Genomic DNA, 18,254 nt, shown 5'->3' on the forward strand with positions numbered 1-18,254 from the left:
CGTAGTTGGTGAGACATTCTTGGTTGCAGGGGTCAACACGGGAGCACTCTTTTTCCACGATAACATTCAGTCCGCAGATGATCTTCTGAACGGGCTGACTCAAGAAAGATTCGGGAAAGCTTTTTCTGCCTCGCAGGATTCTGGTGGAGAAGTACTTGCGAAAAACATGGTATGTATATAACTGCCTATTGCGGAGCTTCAACCCTCTTTGAACAAATAAGGTCCCCTTTCATAACTTAAGCTGCAAGTGCAATAAAATCACTAATAAGTTCCTGCTGCAGTCGCAAAAATTTCCAGGCCTTTCTCAAATGATAAATCCCATATCAGATGCTGCGAATGCAAGTGCATCAAATTATAATTCCAGTTCGCGCGAATCCCCAAATTTTTCCTTTCAACTCTCTTCACTGGTTTGCCAATGTAGAAGCACTTGGAATTACGGTGACGTGCAAGACACACTCATGACCATCTTGGTTTTTAACGGAGCACATCTCTCCTTCTCTGATACGCCACATCCCACCTTTCGATATGCGAAATTTCTCGAGACCGAGGAATACCCATATGCTACCTTGAGCTACTGAACATACTTGTAGTCCAGTGCTTTTGCTCTTGAAGATGAAAGTTTCACGGTTTTTGATGTGCCAAATGTTGAAGTTGACGCCTCCTACATTGATACCTTGATCTTGTCGCATGGGAGATCGGATGTAGTTGTGTGAGAACGCAACGTCTAAGTAGGCAGAAACGCATTAGCAATAATTGAGATATTGAAATGGGAAATCGGTGAATGTAACTTACTTTCTTCTCTTTGCGCATCCTTTTCCATTGGATCACCGATCATTGCTCGAATCTTTCCAGTGCTAAACTCCCATTCGTCATCCTTAGGCTTGGGATCGGCTGATTTGGTTGTTGGTTTGGCGGGTGGTGGTTGAGTGGCCTGTGGACTAGGAACTTGTGTTGAGAACGTTGGTGGTGGTTGAGCAAAGGTATTACCAGTTGAGCCACGTCTCTTTCTGAAGGGTGAAGCTGGAGGTAAGATTGGAGTCGAGGTTTTTGGAGGAACATACAGTGGATTCATTCGACTCGGAGAAGGCTGTGGGAGAATTGGAGGTGGCGGACCATGGCTCGAGGATCTTTTTGGTCGGGTAGGAGGAAGAATTGGACTTGACGTTGGTGGTAAGATTGGACTGTGAGATCGAACAGGTAAGGTAGATGTTTCGCGCAGAGCTGAACCACCATTCATCTCAAACCTTTCAGTTTCTGCGTCCTCTTCCTCATCAACAACGTGCGGTGGGCGATAGTTACTGCTGGGTTCTTCAAAATGCACGCTCTTAAGCTTCTTCGTCTTCTTCTTCTTCTTATGTTGAGAATCACTAGGATGTGGTAAGATCGGCTCTCCTAACTCCACGCTCATATCTCCCAAGCCCCCGCTCATTAATGTGTCTTCTTGTTGCTGTGATTGAGAAGACTTGTGCTTCGACTTCTTATGGTGAGTTTTCTTTTTCTTATGCTCTTGTGTTCGATTGTCTGGAGAGCCGTTTGCATTTGGACTTTTGGAGCTAAGATCGTGAACCTGATCGGGATCATGTTCGCGTTTGACGCCTTTGTTAGGACGGTACCCGCTGCTGCTGGGAAGAAGAACCATTGGGTGCGCTATTATGTTTGAGTTGAATTGTTAGTTTGATTCTTGTTTTATCAAGTTGGATTAATATAAGATATGGGTGTAGTTTGCAGGAAAGAAATGGGTAGGAAGAGAGGAAGGCACAAAGCTGCGAATTGCAAGGCAAGCAAAGATCGATTCAAAGTAACTTACACATCTTTGATAAATCCGTTGCGCACACGCGTTTGTATGCAATGCGACGAGTTGAAGCTGTTGCTCCTTTAGTTGTTGAAGTTGTAAAGAAAACAAGAGGATAGAAATTTTCAGACGAGAGATGGGAAGACGAGAAGAAAGATCGATTGCGATTCTCAGTTTTGGAAACTGAATTCTTTTACTTTATTTGACCTATCTTGTTTTCTTTTTCCTTCAAGAAGTGAAGCTTTGAATCTTTTATTGTTGACCTCGGACCTGAAAATGATAGTGAATCTGATATATTTTTGGTATATTTTTGGCGGGGAATTTTGATTGGCTGAGGTTTGTTTGTTTCGTTTGTTGTTTGCAGGGTTTTCGGTCGTTTCTTTTGTCGGATGAGGTGTATGCATAGTACCTAGGGACCTACCTAGTCGGTATACAAACAGGAAAATGTGTATGGTATATGGGTGGTCGCATAGCCTTTTTTTATGGTATGTTTGTAATAACAATCATATATCAATCGCCCGAGTGCTCCTCTCTAAGCTTTTGCTTCCATGGTGCCAATCCTTTTAAATTTTCAGAATCTGAGATGCTATTGATAGTATTGCACTCTTCTTGAAGGGGTATGATGTTTGGATCTCAGGAGTTTCTACATCCTCATTTTTCGAACTTCGAGAAACAGCCTGATCGACACAACTTATCAGGATATCTCCTTCGTTGGGAGATTTCTATTGACAATGCTCTCTGCTCTCTGCTTGCTTATTATCTGAGACAAGATGACATAAACTGTCGCTGCGTCCACCTCCAAGTCCATTGTCTCCTTGTCGAACAAAGTCAGATCGGCTGCATAGCGTATTTTGTCATACAAATCAAGATGCCGCGTGAACAACGCTGTGCCAAATACCTGCCAAACTTTGGCGTTTCCCGAGCTTCCAATTTTACGCAGTAGAAGAGCTCTCGAGACCCCGCTGATCCAACAAACAAGGTCTTTAGGTCGGGCCTGGCTTGTCGCAATTCCCATTTTCCAGGGGGTTTCTCTGCGGTAGTAGTTCTTGGCGAGGAATAGACTTGAGCTAGGAGCCGTCGTTGAGATATCTTGTGATGTAACAGAGTATTCGGGTTGTAGTTGTTTAATAATGCACTGTAAATAGATTCTGGGGTTCTGTAATAGTTACACGACTTTTTCCAAGACACACTACTCATGTGACTGAAAGAAATTGATTCTAGTTCGGAGTTTTTCGACTCTAAAAGATAGTTTATCAGTTCATCACTCTCACGATGAGCTTCACCGAGCCCTTCTGGGAAATTTTGCGAAATTTCAGAGTCCCATTGATCGGCCTTTTGCATATTCGGAACTATCTCCGTAGGGCAAGGACCGACAGCTACTATGCATCCGACGACATAGCCTTGGAGTCCAAATACTCTGGGACTTTTGTTTTTGGTGTCTTCCATGCAGAGGGTCGGAATAGATTGCGAACAGTTCAATGGTAGAGCTTGTTCAAGGGGCCCCGAGTTGGCTCTGATCAACAGACTCTTGACGAGTTCTCCAAAATGAATACCATGGTCACTGGAGAGACACCCGTCACGATTGAAAAACACCATTTTATCCGCGCATACTTCAACCAGAGTTCTGTTGTAGTCCATGTGAAATCCGATGGTATCAGCTGCTAGACCAACTAAGCCGTATATCTTATCTCTTGGCTCCGTGCATAGAGCTTCTCGATGATCACACAGGAGCTTGCGAAAAATATAGGTACCGGAATATTTCTCTAGAAGCAGTGAGTTTAACCTCAAAGGACCCTGATTAATATTCTCGTGCAAAGTTACCATTTCGATGAATGCCTTCCAAGACATGGCAATTTCACCAAAACGAACTTCCATCTGCCGTGCTCGTCCAATCTCTTGAACTATCCATAACCTGCTCCAGTATCCATCCGCGCATAGCACTTTAACCATCTCTCGTTCCTCATTTTCCGCATTGTCTTTTGGCCCTGCAACCAATGATTCGAGCATTTCCTCCGACCGAACTGTAGTCTCTGAGGTGATATCTGATGCCTGCGGACCTTCTGAATGTATTTTTTTCGAAAACGAAACGATCATTTCGAGCTCTGGCCACCTACTTGTTTCTCCCGTACTTCTTTCCTAGCCACACAACAACGGTTTCTGCTCGGAAATATATCCATTTCATTATCATCAGTTGCCTATTCCGTTCAGGAATATTGTTTTGATTGACGCAAATCGCATGGACCCAGAACTGCGACTGCATTCCCGATTTGCGAAGGCAATGGAGAGCGTCCCAAAGATTTTAACGAACTTGGAATTCAGCTCTATTGAGCATAATTGTTTCGTTTTCAGTGCCGTCTCCCCACATGTATGACAGCGCTCTAAATCTAGACTTTTCGCCAAATTCGGTACTGACCAACTTGCACGACAGCGTATCGTTCTCATTCAGAGACTGTTCTATCGTTATACCCGGAAAGATTCACTATCAGAATCCGAGTCCAGCGGCTCGCAAGTGAAAGATCCAAGGGGCTGAGATGCATCGTCAACAAATATAGACTCTCCATCATTTCGATATCGTGCTTGACTGGCCGCCATGATGCTTGTTGATACTTTCACTATTTGCTGATATCAAAAAAGACAGTGTTATTATGATGAGATGAATGGACTTCCTGGATACACCAATGTCGGACTCCCAAGATTATGTGTTTGCTTGCATGCCCAAGCTTTAGTGGTGTGTAGTGTTGCAGCTCAGCCGAGTTTCCTAAGCTGGATATGGTTAGTGTTAAGGCAAGACCGATAGGCTTGCTGACTACTCTGATTGTTAGATCTTTCAGAATTACACTTCAGCATATCAATGATGTTTGAACTTTGCTACGAGAAAAATTAACAGTCCGCTCTGTAGCGATTTTACTCAACGGGGCTTACTCGTCAGAAGGAAAAATGTTTTCATGTCTTCGTTGCCGTGGTTCTAGCGAGCTAGAGCTATCTAGGTAGGTAGTTGATAAAGAGATTTCCCTGGTATATCAACTCACCAGAATATTCTCGTTTGTGTCAAATAAAAGGTAGTATGCATGGACCCGCGGACTGTGAAAATGAGCTCAATTTAACTAACTACCTAGGCACTAACATTCCATAAAAACAATAGGAAATCAAAACCAGAACGACCCAGACACAATGATAACAGAGATATGAAAACAAGACAAGGAACTAGGTGGCCACCTAGCGCGCAAGTCTGATGGCAGGTCCAAAGTGGAGCCAACTTTTGATTGATCCTTTTCGAACTGCTGTGTCGAAAACCAGATGCTTTAAAGCTCTCTAGTTGCAGGTCAAATCACCGGTCTTTCCGTCGTATGTGCAGCGGGAGTTATATCTGTAAGAAAGCTAGGGAGATGTTAGTATTATTTTCTAGCAGACAGGAACGGTCTTCTTACGTTGATATATCCACCCTCGGATCGGGTATAGAATGCGTTGTTTCCACTTATGTACATGCAGTCGTAATCAGTGTTGAGAAGACCAAGAGAAAGCTTGGCGCTGACTTTTCCGGCGATACCAGCAGGGTTCCTGACGGAGTATCCCTTGTTGTAGCACACGACACCGGGGTATTTGTTGTAATCTGGGTTTCTGGACCACATGTTGGCAGTGGTTGCTTGAGTGAATTTCTCACGGACCTGGAAAATATCATTAGTGCCATCTCATATGTGAAAATCTCTTTGGGGTCTCCATGTTTCAGAAGCAACTTACGGCATTCCATTGTCCAAGGTTCCCAAGGGTTTGTTGACCAAGCTCAATGGCGATCTTGGTCAAGATAGCGATACCCTTAATGGCGGCGATTCCAGCTATAGCTACGACTGGCGCAACGCGCTTTTGAAGTGCTTGGGAGGGCTCATCGTCAACCTTTGCCACCAATGATCCAGAGCCATCAAATACTCCACTGAAGTGGCTTTCAATTGAATCTGGAACAACACTGTTGGGGGCAGTGGAGAGTGGCATGTCAGCGGAAGTTGTGGCTGCTGCTTGTGGGAGAGCAGCTCCTTGTACAATAGCAGCGCAAGCGAGGAGAGTGATAACTGAGAACTTCATTTTGATGATAGTGAGTGATTGATTTTTCTTTGAAAAGAGAGAATGGATTCGAAAACGAATGTTAAGTGAATGTGAAGTGAGTGTGTTTGGTTTGTTTGTAAAGTGAGTGTAGAATGGATGTGATGATGATGATGATTCGAATTTGAGGGGAAACGAGAGAGGTTTATATACTCTTCGATCCTGATATAACTTTCATCCTCTTCGATCTAGTTCATCTTGTCTGTCCATGTTGAACACCAAGGTAGTTCAGAACAGAGTCTCTTCTCACCGCACTCATTCAATCACCTTGATACTGCACCAAAGGGTCCAAGGAAACTCTATTTCTATGGCAAAATACCATCTTCTTCTCCTTGGCAATGAAAACCAGGTTGTCTTGCAAACACAGTAAAAGTTTATTACCACTCTAAAGATTACTTGGGCGCAGTAAAATGAAGACTTTGGAGGAGGAAGAGATTGGCTTGGCGACAATGCTCGCGAATTTCTGTGGTGGACTTCCACAAAGGAGTGAAGAGTTATTTTCGTCGTCAAAGTGGTTTCACGATAGCTCGATGGCCGTGCCATTTTACCTTAGTAGTCACGTGATTCTCCAGAGGAGGGGGTAGTTGGGCCAAATCAAGAGAAGATCCACGTTAGCTAGAGCTTGGACAACTATGCAGCACATGCCTTCTTTGGACAAGCTTGATGACATCGCATAGTTTCTTAATTTATAATTATCCGCTGGCGCCTTGGACTTTAGTGGTGTTTGCCGGTTCGCTGCGCCTAGAGCGTTTGACGAGCGGTGGTCTGGTCTAGCTTAACCGAGCTTAACTCATAAGCTACCGCTAAGACGGATAGCTCCGAAACATGGGATTTAATTTAGCTGGGGCCTAAAATGTGGACGAAGAGAACCAGTGCACCAAAAGTTTGCACACTCAAATTCTTTATCAAATCAATCTATCAATATTCTCGATTATGAGCTGAGCTCAAATATTGAAAAGCTTATGATCCGTACTTCGGCTTTACCTCACTACATCTGTTACGATTCTATGTAATGTTGTTCAATTTCAAAATGATACTATCTTTAAGAGTCTCCATTTTGACGAGTTGCGTTCTTCGTTCACGGTGAGGTAGGCGAATTCGGGACCGGTAGTTTGAACCCTCTTAATAATAAGCATATGGAAAATTACTTGGGGTGCTCATCCCTGTGAGAGAATTTTCTAAGCATACAAATTTGATGGTAGAACATATAGTGTCCTTTCGAAGACTTCGCTTGGCCTTTCCCAATTTGGAAAAAGTCGAGAGGATTTAGAGTTTATGAACCCTTTAAGATGGGGGACCTGGAGACTTTGATGGCTGTGCTCTGAGGGTGAAGCCACACTATTCTCATTGCGCTAACCCCAAAATATGATCCATCTAGACACTAAATGGAGGACTGCAGTTACTTGGCAAGGCTTTGGTACTTTACAGCACAATGCCCATCAACACGCATTTGGAGAGATGCTTGACTTTCTCTTGGAAATGTGAATGATAGAGGATGTGCAATGAAATTGCAACGTTAAGAGTCTTCTTTAGATATCTCCAAGCTTTTCAAGCCTCTCGTGATTCTTCAACAATTTTAAAAGTACGTCCTTCCAATTTAGGATGTATTCAAAATAACCTTTCCAAGCGCAGTATGACTATGCAAGTTGGGGTTAGTGGCTCTTGGTAGGAGCGTTTGACGAGAAGATCTTGGTTCCTGAGTACCGAGGAATATGCCGAAGGGGCGTGCAACAGGTATCAGCTTCAAATGAAATCATCAAAACACAACGGGATGAACTCCTGTTGATTTTCTGAAACCTTGCTTTCCTCGTGTAAATCCTTATCTTCTCGTATTACATATGTGAGAAACAAAAATCTCCCTTCCATCTCTTTCATACTTTCGCTATTGAGAACTTGGAAACTCATCCCTTGACGTTGAAACAAGAACACGAGGGGATATGAAATTCGGAATATGAAAAAAATTTATTGGACAATTAGGATCTGAACTCAAGGTATCAGATACGGGTGTGAAGCGTGGGTAATATCCGTTGAGGTGAGGGCAATACCCGTTGAGGTGAGGGGCTGGTGGTGGAATGGGTATGTAGAGAGAGACTTTAGAGCTGATGTGGAGATGTGGAGATTCCAGGGTTTGGATCTGCTGGCTATATTTCCTACATTTCTGGTTAGAAAATCGGGCAATAATTTGACTTATTGAATGCCCAGCAATTTGAAGTGATGTTAACGGATTTGTCCAGGTTAATTCAGTCAACATTAGGGAGGTCGTGGGAATACAGATAATCTGTTTGAGTGTGATCTAAGAAACGACTTTCCTGGATCTCCGGAATTCCCTCCTGTTCAGAATTTTTCTCTTTTCTTCTTCCCTTCTTTTCTTCTCTTCTCTCTCTTCTCCCTTCACATTTCTTTACTTCTTCCATTTATTTCTTTCCCTTCTGATTGTCTCTCTTTATTATGTGGTCTATCTGTTGCGGATTCGAACACATAGAGATGGATGTACCTATGAACGTATATATATATGTTCACTCTCGGCGCATTACATTGGTTTAACAACCTGTTTGACAAGATATACTTCATAATTTACCCCTATTAGTGACACCTGGTTCTTATGGAATTTTGCACTCGCTATATGGGCTTAGAATGAGTCAAAACAATCATAACACTACACGTACATGCGTCTACACATCTTCGATCCATCCATAAATCCAGTACCATCATTATATTAGCATACTAGACCTTACATATAGACAGATCATACATAATTAATCATTGCAACAACCTTGAGACTGCTATAAAATTCTAAATTTCCTGATTTTCTGACAAGTGATTTGATACATACAAGTAAAAACAAAGAGATAATTGACTTTGTATCACCTTGTCCCATCATTCTTCCCGAAAACATTTATCTCACGGCATATTATATTTCTACCAAGACAAGAAATCAATCATCCTATGATTCCTATCCAAAATCAGTTAATACAGCCAGAGAAAAAAAGCGTAAGCCACAGCTACAGATCCACATCACCCGATATCGGCAAGCCATCCAAATTCCTTCCATCTCGCTTAACCACATCCAACCCCTTAGGAATGTAATCTCAACTCCCGAGCCCCAACGCCACGATTGGGAATGCATTCTTTAAGAAATTTGCTAGCCCCCTGAGTGAATAAAACAATTACTGATGATAGAAAAATTCCTCCATATCTTCGATAAAAGTAAGACCTCCCGCCTTCTATTTTTATTTTTTTCTTGATCTCTCTCCGTCATAAGTAAGATATTCACCCAGCCACTTTTCCTGTGTGCTCTATAAGAAAATTTCACCTGATGCGGCGAAAAACGTGATGCTTATCTTATTTTTGGTTTCCAGGAGCGGAAGGAAAGGATTTGAAAATCGTCATGATAATTGAACAATTGATGATTGAGAGTTGTGGTGATGCATTTGGAGATTTGCGTTTGGATGTAAATGGATATATAGATAACTATGATGATAAAAAGATTTCCATCATTATCGTCATCATCCTTTAATTTTCATCTCCCTAATTTAAAACACATACTCTTACATTAGATCCTACTACAGATGACATAACCACTCAACCCCATCCCCATCTCAACCCGTTCCTCAGCAACGCTCCACGCCACCATGACCAAAAAGCCCTACCCCGTCCTTGCACCCCGCGGCCAAATTCCCATCACGCATCTCCCACACCTTACACCATCACTTACCCCACGAATCTCGCTCACTCAACGTATTTTAACACCGCTTATTGTGTGCGCAACATTGGTTATTCTGCTGCTGTGTGTTGTGACAGGTATTGTGTTGACGGTTAAGATTTTTGGGGATGGGCATGCGCTTGCGCTTGTGTTGAGAGTTGGGACGGGGTTTGTGGTTGTTGGGGTGAGTTATGTTTTTCTGATGTTTTTCTTCCCTCCTCCCCTCCTCCCCCCCTTCCCCCCCCGAGAGTAATTTTTTTTACAAGGACTTGATTGTATTTTTAGCGAGAGAAGAATGAACGAAGACGAGAGTGAACATGGAGCAGAATAATAAAAAGAGATCTTCTTTACAGCATAACAATTACTAACACATTCCAGTCCTCACTCACTCTCATCTATCTCATCCTCCATATTTCCGCCAGTATTCAAAACAATCCCGTAGGTTTTGTGCGTCCTCCAGAGTTGAAACTGCACGCGTATAGCTTCATTACTGCGCGCGTTACACTTGTCTCGTGGATGCTATCAATCATCGTATCCAGCGTCGTTGTATCGAAATCGAAAGTGTGTGTTCCAGAAACAACGGATTGTAAGGTGCAGATTGGAGGGCTGGTTTTGAGTTGTGTTGGGTTGTGAGTTCTCTTTTTTCTTTCTTCCTGTGTATTGCATGTTGTGATTGATATCATGAGTGAACTTCACGTGATACAATGCAGGAGGAGAATTGTTGTTAGACCTAGCTAATATTTCACCACTACAGTGTAGCAACAGGAATCATCCTCACCGCTCTCGAGGCCTGTCAATATCCTTTCCAACTCCCGGCCCGTACCAACCTTCTCCAAGACGGAGAAATCAACTGTCGAGTTTCTTCCTTCGGCGACGATCTTGTAGATAGCAATCTCACCTCCCTCAATCCCTCTGCTGCAAATATTTTGCAGTCACATTTGGCCAGTGCATCAGCTAGTGCCGATTCCATACCATCGCTTCCTGACGATTACCTGTTTATGGAAAACGAAAGGGAAGAGTGGGAAAAAACTTATTCGCTTGCGTTAGCGAAGGAGAGAATTACTAGAGAGACGAATATTAAGAGGAAACCTGTGCCTACTGAAACAGCAATAGAAGAGGGACTACCGAAATCTGAGTCTCAGATTAGTGTGAATTCTATGCCAGGGGAGTTTCCTGAGGAAAGAGAAAAGATTGTGCCGTTAAGACCGAGATATACACCTATCTCTGAACCTGTCTCTACGTCTTCATCTACACCTGTATTATCGCAAGAAAAAGAGAAAGAGAAGGAAAAGAGCAAGGGCTGGGGAATTGGCTGGTCATATCTCACAAGAGATACGACCACAAACTCTGGTACTGCAACGGAATCAAACGATAACGAGAAGTGCGTAACTCAATCTGATTCAGCGATATCATTGGGTGCCCCCTCAAATCCCAGTACCGGGCATAGTACGTGCGGCACTTGCGAGCATCCAAACTCGAAATCTCCCAATCACTTTATATCGCAGAGAATAGGCAGACAAAGGAACGTAACACCGAGTAGTAGTATAATCGACGCTTCAATGCGATCTCCATTATCCACCATGCGGTATGTATTTACTATTCCCAAAACAACAATCATATTAATGAAATCAGAACCGCCGAGTCTCCAGAAATAGCCATCAAGCCCGATGTCGCTTTAGTTCCAACCACCATTCCTTCATCACTGGATCGAATATCTCCCCGAAAACCTCCTATTACTCAACCGTTACCAATTGCAATTCTGAACGAAATGATGATAAGGAGACCATCCATTCCTGCTCCTTCTAGAATGCCAGGAGGATTTACGAAAGAATATATTCAATCACCTCCTACGCATATCACACCTCTCAAAAGGAAACCAGTGGAAAGCGATAAAATTCTCAACCGTCCGCCCAAATCTTGGAAAGACGCTCTTCCCGTACGAGGTGGGAGTTTCGAAATCGAACGAAAACCACTTGCTTCAAGCAAAGAAATCCCTTTCCATACACCCAAAAATCTCGCTTCAAATTCTAAACCAAAACAAAAAGCCGCAGAACCTAGACCATCATTAAAATCATGGAAAGATTCTCTACCCATTCGAGGAGGAAGTTTCGAGCCGCAAAGATCCACAGCGAACATTCGAGATGTTTTCCCCAATATTACACGAGGACCTCTTAATCAAAATAATAGTCACAATCATAATCCCAAACCAGTGTCCCCATCTACGACCACTAAAGCGACACCCCTCACCCCCAAAAAGAAGACCTCGAACCAAAAACCCACTCACACACCCCACCGATCACCCAATACCGCCATCGTGATCAAAAAACGCAGCACAGAGATGCAAGTCCCCGGCGCATTTATCGAGTGTTCCAAGCCCGGAACGACAAAAGAACGACCCGCTAGTCGAGAGATGAAAATCCCTGGTGCATTTATCGAAAGTTTTCCTTCGACTCCTGAATTCGAGAAAAATCATGAAGAAGAAACAATTGTTCAGAAAAAGCCACAGGGAGTGAGACCGTTGAAATTACGTCCGAAAGGAAAAGTTCTTGAGAAAGAGAAAGATAATCAGAAGTCAAAAGAGAAAATAAAACCCAAACCGACAGAACCTAGAAATTCAAAGCAAACAAACAAAACTCCTGAGATTGACGAACCAGAAACTCTTTACAAACCTGCACCTCTCGGACCTCGCCCCTTCAAAAGAAGATTATTCGGGAGAGCGAATCTTGAGACTGCAAAAAATGGGAACGGGGTAGAGACTACACAATTATGGAGGGGGATGGACAGCTGGGCGCGGGTGGAACCGTTGAGGAAGTTGAGTCTGGGGGAAGTGTCGAGTGGGATGGGAAATTTGTGGGATGATTGATTGATTTATTGTATTAAACTTGTTTCTATGGGTTTGATGAGTGGAGGGATATTGGGGGTAGATAGATAGATGATAAGATGTAATTTAATACCGGAATGTAATGTGAAGTGATTTGGTGAGGTAGAATAGATAGATAGATACCTCGCATAATTTCTAATCAAGCAAGGTGTAAAAATGGATTTGAAATCTTGAAATGAAAGAACACGTGAGAGATTACTCCCACCAAGATAATCACTTAGAACATTCAAAAAATTGCGACACAATTGCTCAATTATCCCCAAAATACCATATCATTTAACTGAATCATAATTAAACCACCCTCATAGGAATATCCCACCCATAAACACGCAGCTCAGCTATTCCATTCCCACACCTCCTAGAACAATGGAGTGATTCCATGCTTCTCAGCCTGCAACTGCGCCGTCAATGCCACAGCCGAGTTACAACCACTAGCGATCGCAGCCGGAGTAGCCTTATACGGCGTAATACAATCTCCGGCCGCAAAGACACCCCGAACACTGGTTTGATGAAACGGCGGAGGTGCCAGAATATCTCCCGCAGGACTAAGATCCAGACCCAGCTGTTCAACAAACGGGCCTTGAACTGTAGTCTTCGGGTTGTGAACCAAGAATGCTTCTTCTTTCTCTGAACCATCTGAGAAGTGCATTGTGACTGAAGAACCGCCGTTATCAACGAGTCGTTGGATCTTGCGTGTGTCAATCTTGAATGGAGTTTTGACGAGTGGACTAAGCTTTGCGGCTATTTCTTCATCGCCATGTGTGTATAGAGTGACCTCTTCGCTGAGTTGGGCGGCATTGGCGGCTATAATCATGTGAATACCGGTCATGGGATTGAGGGGAGGAAGAACGAGAACGCCTGTAGATTTAGCGCCGCGGTCTTCATAGCCGAAGCAAAAAAGGCAGTGAAAACTATGTAAATACGAATAGAGTCCGTCAGTAACCAATCTAGTTTGATGTGATAGCTTTAGGTGCTCATAAATGATTCATATTGACTTACATTCTCTTTGTCCAAAGCTCAGCGTAGCCCTCGATTTCGGGAAAAGTATCAGTCATACCCACTGCCAGTATGACTTTTCTAAAGTTCCATTCTTTCGCATTTGCGTCGACGAGGATGAAGTGAGAGTCTGTTTTCTTCTCGATGCTTGTGACGCCAACATCAAGAAATTGAATCGTAGAGTAGCGCGCCAAAATGCTATCCTTAGTCGCAGCTCGGAAGTCCTTTGGATCTTTATGATCCCAGGTAGGAACCATGTGCATATGAGCCGAATTCTTATTACGGTAGGTTTGGGTGTCAAAAACCACCGCAGTATGAAGTTGGCGAGCGAGAGCACCGGCGGCAGTAAGTCCAGCTGGACCTCCTCCGATGATGGCAACGTCGATGAAATCCATGATGAAAGCTATGCTATTGAAGTGAGTGACTTATTCACTTTTTTACTGCTATACCACCACAGCTTCTTGCTAGATTCTGGACTTTTATTGTTCCTTGAAATCCAATACTCCCGAGGTCTACTTGCATCATTTCAAACCTCCCCAAGAAAGCTTGACCATGGAGTCGTCTGAGAATGTTATTACCAAGCCAAATCGTACTCGCCTAACGCTTATTATGGTTGGCATTTGTCTGGCAGTCTTCCTCACAGGCATGGTATGGTAACCACACACATCCCAAGTAGCCTTTTACCTTCTTAAATTTTGGGAGCTAACTTTTTGCTTTCTTAAACAGGATCAAGCCATCTTAGCTACGGCAATCCCCGTCATCAGCGTCGAGTTCAACACATCGCAAGACATTGGATGGTGGGCTAATGCCTATCTTCTTACTCTGAGCGCCTTTCAACTGTTCTATGGTAAACTTTACAGTCATTTTCCCATCAAAAATGTTTACCTTGTCGCTATTGTCATCTTCGAGATTGGATCTCTTATTTGCACAACAGCACATTCCTCCATAACCCTGATCGTCGGTCGAGCAATCGCTGGACTGGGTGCTGCTGGGGTTTTTTCGGGAAGTGTGTTGATTACTACCAAAGTAATCCCGCTGGCTCAGCGTGCTGCGTACTTGGGTATCATGTCCGCTGCATTTGGATTGGCAGCTATTCTTGGACCGTTCCTAGGAGCTGCTATACTGCAATCGACTACATGGAGATGTTGTTTCGGCATTAACTTACCGTTAGGAGCAGTAACGGTAATCTTGTGCGGCATTCTGGTACATACACCATCAGATCCAAGTGCACAATCACTCAGTCTCGTGCAAAAGGCACTGCAGCTTGATATCCCTGGAACGGTATTCATGGTTGGATCTTTGATCTGTCTTCTCATGGCTTTACAATGGGGTGGCGCTGCCTATCCTTGGAGTAATGGTCGGGTTATCGCTCTTTTTGTCGTATCCGGTATCCTCGCTATCGCTTTTATAGCTACCCAGACGACCAAGATTGCCGGAAAGGCTCGCATGATTCCAAGCAGCTTAGCGCGTAATCGTGATATATGGCTGGCCGGAAGTTATGCTATGTGTATAACGGGAGGTGTCTATGTTGCCATTTTGTTTCTACCTGTATGGTTCCAAGATGTTCGCGGTCGATCACCTCTTTCTTCGGGTGAACTGTTGATACCGTTGATCGCTGGTTACGTTGTGGCTTCAATCTTAGCCGGAGGCATCACCAGTGGTTTCAAGTATTACAATCCAGCCATGATCATTGGAACTGCACTATCAATTGCTGGAGCTGCTTTACTCACTACTATCAACCTACATTCTTCTACAGCAAGGATTGTCGGTTATCAACTTGTGTATGGCTTTGGAGTTGCGTTTGGTTTTGGTCAGCCAAGTTATATCGTTCAAACACTGTTACCGGAAAAAGATGTTCCCATCGGTGTGACATTTATAACTCTTGTCCAAAATCTCAGTGCCTCGGTCTTCGTGGCAGTAGCACAAAGCATTTTCCAAGGGGAGATGCACAAACGTCTTGAGCCGCTTTTGCCAAAATCTCCCAACTCATCTTCTATCTTGCTAGCTGCCTTACCCCAAATCCCGTCATCGTTGCCACTGGAGACTCAAGAAACAGCAAAGATCGCCATTAGTGATTCCATAATCCGGACATTTTATGTGTCGCTAGCGTTAAGTTGTGTATCTGTTATTGGCGCTTTGGCTATCAAGTGGGTTCCTATGCAAGACCCTGCCAAACAAGATCCTGTTAAACAAGACACACCTTCTCCTGAAGAGATCACACAGGACCAAAATGGAAGTGAAAATGAAAAGCAAGGTGAAACGCAAAGTGAAAAGCAAGATGTGAACATCACTGCAGCTTAGTTTCAGACAATAGCAACAACATCAACAATTGCAATTTTCTCGCGCAGTTTTGTCTGAGGTAGACGTTTCGACTGGAAAAACTGAACGGTTATAGAAGACGAGACTTCCTTAGGGTTCCTTTCCTGTTTCAATATTTCAATCTTTTTCTCCTTTTCTTTCCTCTTGAGCTTAGAATCTTTTATTTTACCGTAATGGAAGAAAATCTATCAAACATATCCTGCTTACTCGAGTACGACTCTTTAATCTGTATTTTTTAAGATGTAAATTTGCACTTCAAGTCGATGATATTAAAAACCCATCTACCCAATCTTAATACTGTGAGATAAATTTATGATATAAGCTCAATATTGAAATGAAAACCTGCTTAGGATCATAAGAGTGACTTGTTTTTAATCATATCCCTCTTCTTTCGTATTCTTCAAATGAAATGAAAAGACTTCTGTTTGCATTGATTCTTGAAGACGTAGTTAGAATATTTCTTTCCTCTATCCTCATTTCAATGACCAACGATCCTATCAATTCTCAGAACTCCTCGAAAACATCCAGGAAGCCGAAACTCACCATTGGCTACAGTAATCAACGGTCTGGATCCACGTGAAGGAGTGATAAAAGGTCCAAGATAGAATTCGAAGCTATCCCCCTTTCCCCTTTTTATCACTCCCAAGTACCCCTAAACCGATCACAAAAGCAATAGAACCTCGAATCAACTTCGAGATTGTAATAACTAGGACTAAGATTGTAAATCAACTACACTTCGAGCGGAATCCATGATTAGTTCCATCAACTCGAAACTCTGCAATAATTGGTCAATTCGAAATGATACCTTTTCCCAATCTTGAATATTATAAATTTCAAAGAATGCCTCTTCATGAATCATCTATTATATGATAGTAGATAGATATCAATTTTCTCAACTCTGAGTGATACCCCCTTTCTGCTATCCGAGATTTACTAATTAATTTCTCCACAACACTATCTTCAATCAATCACAAAATTATAGTTACTATCTTCAATTCATGGGGGCAAGCCCCCAAACCCCCATAGCTCGCTGCGCTCGAAGATATAACTTTTTGGGCTCGTTCAAAATTCGGTCTATTAAACATCTCTATCGTCCACGCGAGCTACGAGGTGTTCTCATTAGTTTCTCCATTAAAAATAATAGCAGCCCATAAATTCTTATTCGAAACAAATTTTATGTTGATTGTATCAATTTATAATTTGCAGTAGGATTAATTCTCCGAAACGGATAAGTTGTTCTAAGAGTTGAGGCCCCGGCTTATCGCACACTACCCTTTTTCGTAACAAAATCCCTGCAAAAAAATCGTTTTCCCATATAAACTAATTTCTCTAATAATTTATTTGATAATTGAAGTAATAATTTCAAAATTTTATGTATAAGAGTTTAATATATACATAATCTTAAAAATAAAACAGATTATTTTTAATATTTTTTTGAAAGAAATTATAGGATCTTGAAGTTGAAAATTTTCGAAATTTATCACATGTAACGCTTTTCCCATACAAAAAAATCGATTTTTTTGAAAATTTTGAAAATTCTAACTTTAAACCCCTACAACTCTTTCAAAAAAAATCATAAAAATAATCTATTCATTTTTTAAAATAATTTTGATAATTGTTTACTATATTCCTCAATTTGAATAATTCAATCCACATATTTATCGAAATTTTATATAGTTAAAAAGTTGAATAAATGAAGGTTTTTGCTGTGTTTTCGCTTAGTGTGCGATAAGCCGGGGCCTCAACTCTTACATAGACGCTGACGACGACAATGATAGATCAACTGAGAAGTCAAATCTCGATTCTCAAAACGCAACACCGAAACCAATAGCGATATAGAAGAAGACTCTTTTCTCAATACCATTGAAAATAACGAAACCCTAACAGATTACAAAGTTATAAGCGAAGACATATTTTTCCAAGAAACTTATACATCATTTTATATGAAAAGCACTATGAATCAACACTCTCAATCAGTTCTCAAAAATAACTATATCTACATAAGAAAAAGTAATCAAGAAACCATTACTCCAGTCACTCTACCAAATAAAAGCAAACGCATTATCTTCCAAACCTACCAAGCAACCAACACATGCGTAGCTCAAGCCTGAGATTCATACAATCGTTAAAATAAGAGTTCTGGAATCTACTTACTGTACATATAATGCTTTTCCAGCTAAAATATAGGATTATTCAACTTTTTATATTCTAATTTTTATATTATAATAAAAATAAAATCAGAAATTCTTTTGGGAAGTGTTATTTAATTAATCAAATCTAATAAAAAAATGAATAGAATATTTTTTTCTAATTTTTTAAATAGAATTTAAAGGAATTAAAGTTGAAAATTCGAAATTTTTATAAAAATTCGTTTATTTTGTATAGGAAAAATGTTATATATTAGAATTTTTAGAAAAATTCGATTTCAATATTATATAATTATTTAATAAAAATAATGAAAAATATTT

General features: G+C 41.8%; 6 protein-coding genes across 6 annotated transcripts; 2 read left to right on the plus strand and 4 right to left on the minus strand.

Annotated features, from left to right (window-relative positions):
• Nucleotides 1–401: 401 nt before the first annotated feature.
• Nucleotides 402–1,639, minus strand: EAE98_003866 (uncharacterized protein; the record flags this gene model as incomplete). Its single annotated transcript, XM_038951486.1, has 2 exons — nucleotides 402–724; nucleotides 793–1,639. The coding sequence occupies 2 exons, from the start codon at nucleotides 1,637–1,639 to the stop codon at nucleotides 402–404; spliced, it is 1,170 nt and encodes a 389-aa protein (XP_038811959.1).
• Nucleotides 1,640–2,514: 875 nt separating this feature from the next.
• EAE98_003867 (uncharacterized protein) lies at nucleotides 2,515–3,799 on the minus strand (the record flags this gene model as incomplete). The annotated part of the gene is made up of 2 exons (XM_038951487.1): nucleotides 2,515–2,629; nucleotides 2,691–3,799. The coding sequence occupies 2 exons, from the start codon at nucleotides 3,797–3,799 to the stop codon at nucleotides 2,515–2,517; spliced, it is 1,224 nt and encodes a 407-aa protein (XP_038811960.1).
• A 1,305-nt stretch (nucleotides 3,800–5,104) lies between these two features.
• On the minus strand, nucleotides 5,105–5,869 carry EAE98_003868 (uncharacterized protein; the record flags this gene model as incomplete). Its single annotated transcript, XM_038951488.1, has 3 exons — nucleotides 5,105–5,170; nucleotides 5,221–5,457; nucleotides 5,531–5,869. The coding sequence occupies 3 exons, from the start codon at nucleotides 5,867–5,869 to the stop codon at nucleotides 5,105–5,107; spliced, it is 642 nt and encodes a 213-aa protein (XP_038811961.1).
• Nucleotides 5,870–9,519: 3,650 nt separating this feature from the next.
• On the plus strand, nucleotides 9,520–12,453 carry EAE98_003869 (uncharacterized protein; the record flags this gene model as incomplete). Its single annotated transcript, XM_038951489.1, has 4 exons — nucleotides 9,520–9,774; nucleotides 9,969–10,219; nucleotides 10,345–11,175; nucleotides 11,223–12,453. The coding sequence occupies 4 exons, from the start codon at nucleotides 9,520–9,522 to the stop codon at nucleotides 12,451–12,453; spliced, it is 2,568 nt and encodes an 855-aa protein (XP_038811962.1).
• A 276-nt stretch (nucleotides 12,454–12,729) lies between these two features.
• On the minus strand, nucleotides 12,730–13,862 carry EAE98_003870 (uncharacterized protein; the record flags this gene model as incomplete). Its single annotated transcript, XM_038951490.1, has 2 exons — nucleotides 12,730–13,382; nucleotides 13,471–13,862. The coding sequence occupies 2 exons, from the start codon at nucleotides 13,860–13,862 to the stop codon at nucleotides 12,830–12,832; spliced, it is 945 nt and encodes a 314-aa protein (XP_038811963.1). The 3' UTR covers nucleotides 12,730–12,829.
• A 157-nt stretch (nucleotides 13,863–14,019) lies between these two features.
• Nucleotides 14,020–15,768, plus strand: EAE98_003871 (uncharacterized protein; the record flags this gene model as incomplete). Its single annotated transcript, XM_038951491.1, has 2 exons — nucleotides 14,020–14,115; nucleotides 14,194–15,768. 2 exons carry the CDS (start codon nucleotides 14,020–14,022, stop codon nucleotides 15,766–15,768), a joined length of 1,671 nt encoding a protein of 556 aa, XP_038811964.1.
• Between the last annotated feature and the right edge of the window lie 2,486 nt (nucleotides 15,769–18,254).

This window comes from Botrytis deweyae (genome assembly GCF_014898535.1).
Source record: "Botrytis deweyae strain B1 chromosome Unknown BDEW_007, whole genome shotgun sequence".
Classification (NCBI taxonomy): domain Eukaryota; kingdom Fungi; phylum Ascomycota; class Leotiomycetes; order Helotiales; family Sclerotiniaceae; genus Botrytis; species Botrytis deweyae.